Source organism: Leptonychotes weddellii, chromosome 6, assembly GCF_054177405.1.
Source record: "Leptonychotes weddellii isolate Sample4059 chromosome 6, ASM5417740v2, whole genome shotgun sequence".
NCBI classification, from domain to species: domain Eukaryota; kingdom Metazoa; phylum Chordata; class Mammalia; order Carnivora; family Phocidae; genus Leptonychotes; species Leptonychotes weddellii.
The window spans coordinates 49,767,972-49,771,617 of NC_138374.1; the positions used below are offsets into that span (position 1 = coordinate 49,767,972).

Consider the following 3,646-nt stretch of genomic DNA (forward strand, 5'->3'; position numbering starts at 1 on the left):
ACCTCCGAAATTTCTCTCCTGTAGTGATACTTTCACTTTAATGAGAAAGCGCATTAAGACACTCTTGATTTTCCATTTGTTTGAGATGGGTGTTTGCTATAGCATGGAGGGAGACACAGGATGGGCCACCGCACCACACCCACACACATGCACACACACACCTGCACACACAGCAGAGACACTGGGAAAACTCTGATTTTAATTGCATCTTAAAAAGAAGTGTTATCATGATACCAAGGTCCCTTCTCAACCACCCCAGTCAGAGGCCAAGGCAAGACTCTTTAAAAACTCCAGGAAAGCTAAGGGGTGGGGTGAGAGGATCCTCAGGGCTGACCGGGCTTTTGAAGTGGCCTCTGCTGGCCAGTCACTTGCTGACACCTCCTTCTAAGGGTCTGGGGTTTTATGGTTCTGGGTTTGATTTTTCCACCATCAAACTTTATGGCTGAAAAATCCTCAGTGCTGTAAAGGGAGCTCATCCCCATATCCACTAGGGAGGGGGGTGAGGGAAAAGAGACAGAAGTGCCTGCCACCTGACGGGAGCTTGCACACCCTCTAGAAAGAGCCCCCCTCTGTGGAGACAGCCTTGTCTCCCTCAGCTTGATATAAGCCTCAAGGCAGAGGTGGATGGGGCCACGAGGAGGAGTCCAGTGTGACCTGAACCAGCCTGGCTGTTAGAGAGGAGCAGCCCTGCATGCAAGTCCACAGTCTGTGGTCAAGTGAAGGCAAGATATGAGGAAAGCCAACATTCTGGCCTTGGTTTTCCCCATCCGTGAAATGGGACTCACTGGGCAGACCCAAAGAACATTCTGAAAGATGTTCTGTGCCTGTGGCATTAGAAAAACGGGCTGCGTAGGAGGAAGGGGCATGTTCTCCCTCCTGAAGGCAGATTTCTAAGGGCTTCACATTCTGGGCAGAGGGATGACTGCACGCCGACCCCAACAGTTGGCCCCTCTCTAGGCTGGTGGGCAGGCAGCCCCTGCCGTGCTAAGTAATGAGCACAATTCCAACACGGGTTCTGCTCACTAGTGAGAAATCAAAGCCCGGTATTAGAGGCCATTTCTGGCTGGGCTCTGTTTGTGCCCAAACCCATCAAAGCCCTGGGCCTGGGGTTTCCTCTGGGGAAGGTGGGGACTGGATGCTTTGTTAAGCAGGGAAGGCAGGCCACCCCCAGCCTCCCCAGCTGAACCTGGCCCTGGAGAGCTCTAGGCCAACCAGTCTTGTCTTTTTCCTGCCCAGCGGAGGCCCTCCCCCCACCCTCAGTAACCTCAGTATTTATTCCTGATCCCATTGCTGGGCTGGTTCTAAAAGAGTTTCTCAAGCCCCAACCCTGCCCAAGTGCCCTTTACAGAGACTTCACCCTACCCTTCAATCACCTCCCCTCAAACACCCTCAAACCAGAAACCGACACCCCAGCCCAGCAACTCCCACATTCAACTGCACTCTTTAAAACAAGGTTGGTCATTCAGCAGCCTGCCCCCTCCCCCCATCATTACCTTCCAACTTCAAAACACTGCTTTAAATACCTGAGTCTGCCCAAATCGTAATTAACTTGGATCAAATGATTGTGTCGTAACTTTACAACAGAGGGCTGGAAAAAAAAAAAGCGGAGGATGTGCTAAAACCAAGCCCTCGCTCCTAGGCCGTGGGAATCATTAATTCCAGAGTGAGGAATCTTTGGCTATTGGGGTGTACGTGGGGGGCGGATGCCAACATCCCAGCGAAAGGTGGCGGGGGTGGGCTGCGTCACCTCGTCTACTTTCTGCGCCAGCTTTCCTGCCCCGTTCTCAGCCTCAACTCCGAGGACTCCGTGCAGGACGCTCCCCCACCTGCACCCCACCCTGCCCCGCCCCGGGAGCCAAGGTGTCCAGCGGCCGCCGCCAGCCCACCTACTTGGGTTCCGGCACCAAAGAGAGGTTGGCTCGCCTAGAAGACGCAACCCAGTCAGCGACGCGGGGCCCAGCTACAGACGAGCAAGAGGCGTACACAACCAGGGCGAGGGGGTGGTGGTGGTGGTGGTGGTGACTTTATTTTAGGAGCCCACCAACCCCCTTAAGGCATCTTGCAGGCCCACCGTAGGCAAGCGCATCTTGTCTGCTCCCTGGACGGGGGAGAATGTCAGTGACCCATTTAAAAGGGAACTTGGCAGGATCATTATGTACTTCCCCCCACCCCCCCCAACGCAACACACACACACACCAAACCCCAGAAAAAATCCTTCCAGACCGGATCCTGCGGTCGCGGGGCAAACTGTACGGCAGTATTCAGCCCTTCCCCCTTCTATAGCCAAAGCCCTTCAAGCCGCCTCCCGCGGCTCGCGGAGCCGACCCGCGCTTCCCGTGCTCCGCAGGTCTCTCGCTCCCTCCCGTCTGCGGATTCCGGTGGGTGCAGCGCGTAGGAGCTTGGGAAGAGCCGGGAACCACGACTAGGAAGTTGCCGGCGAAAGGCAAGCAAGCACACACCTGGCCCGAGCAGCAATAGTCTTTTCTATCTTTTCTCTTTTTTTTGCCGCCGCCGTGCGCGGGGAGCCCGGGGTCCCCTGGAGGCCAGTCCTCCGGGAGAAGCAGACCCCGACTCGGACACCCACTCCAAGGAAAAGAAGCGATCCCTTCTAGGAGGGGGTCAGGGGAGGCAGGAAGCTTACTCTGAACCACCTGGCAGGCGCCCCCAGCGAGGTGGCTGCGCCATCGACCACTTTGGTGGGGCGGAGAAATCTACCTTCTAACTTGGGTGCCCTTGCGCTTTCCCTGTGCACACCGACGCGTGATGGACCACTTCAACTTCGGGACAGACTAGGGCGCAAAGGTCCCCTATACCCCCGCCCCCATGCCCGATCGCTCCCTACCTGCTTGGCTCAGCCTCGGGTCCCAGCAGAGCAGCAGCGCCAGCAGCAGCGCGCCCCGCGCTCCGCTCCGGGCCCACATGCTCCCGCGGCCAGGCTCGGGCGCCTCTCCCCCGGGGCTCTCTCCCTGGCCCCAGCCTCGCCGCCGCCGTCTCCGCCGCCGCCGCCTCCTCCTCGCCGTCCTCCCCGGCGCCCGGCCGCGCCAGCCCGTGCCCTCCGTGGGGGCAGCGGCAGCCACGCTGCGCAGAGGGCTGCCCGGCGCTCGGAGCGCAGTGGGTGCCCAGAGCCCGCTCTCCAACCAGGCTCCGGCGCGCCCCTCTCGCGCTCCTCAGGCTCAGGGGCTCCGAGCGCTCCCCGGGCTCCCGCGCCCTGGCTTCGAAGTTACGCGACGGAAGGTGAGTGCACTCAGCGGCCCTCGCAGCGGCTGGCCCCGCGCCGTCAGAACGCCCGCGCGCGCCTCTCTGCGCCCCGCCGCTACCCGCGGCCCCGGCGCCCTCGTCGGCCCCCGCCGCCTGCCACAATGCCGAGCGCAGCCGCTCGCTCGCCCAAGTCAGTCCGCGAGCAAAGGGGGACGGCGCGCGGCCGGGGCGGGGCCTGGGCGGGCGAGGGCGGGGTCGGCAGGGGGCCCCCGGAGGGGGGAAACCGACGGCCACCTGGGCGGCGCCGCTGCTTGAGCTGGGGGCCTTTGGCGGGGCGGGGCGGGGGGTGGTGGTGGTGGGGGTCCTCGCGAGATGCTGGGCCTGGCGAGTTGGAAAACCCGGCCACTGGAAAGCATCTGGAAACGGAGTCTGCCCAATTTTCTTTTCC

The 3,646-nt window shown here is 60.8% G+C and overlaps 1 protein-coding gene across 2 annotated transcripts in view; it reads right to left on the bottom strand.

Annotated features, from left to right (window-relative positions):
* UNC5B (unc-5 netrin receptor B) overlaps positions 1 to 3,356 on the bottom strand; it is a 79,664-nt gene extending 76,308 nt beyond the window's left edge. Inside the window, exon 1 of one of the 2 annotated variants that reach the window (XM_081824096.1) lies at positions 2,843 to 3,356. In XM_081824096.1, the coding sequence (XP_081680222.1) occupies positions 2,843 to 2,921 (79 nt within the window). In that variant the 5' untranslated portion in view covers positions 2,922 to 3,356. The remainder of the gene's footprint in view (positions 1 to 2,842) is intronic. The other variant, XM_006741118.2, reaches the window with a different exon arrangement.
* Between the last annotated feature and the right edge of the window lie 290 nt (positions 3,357 to 3,646).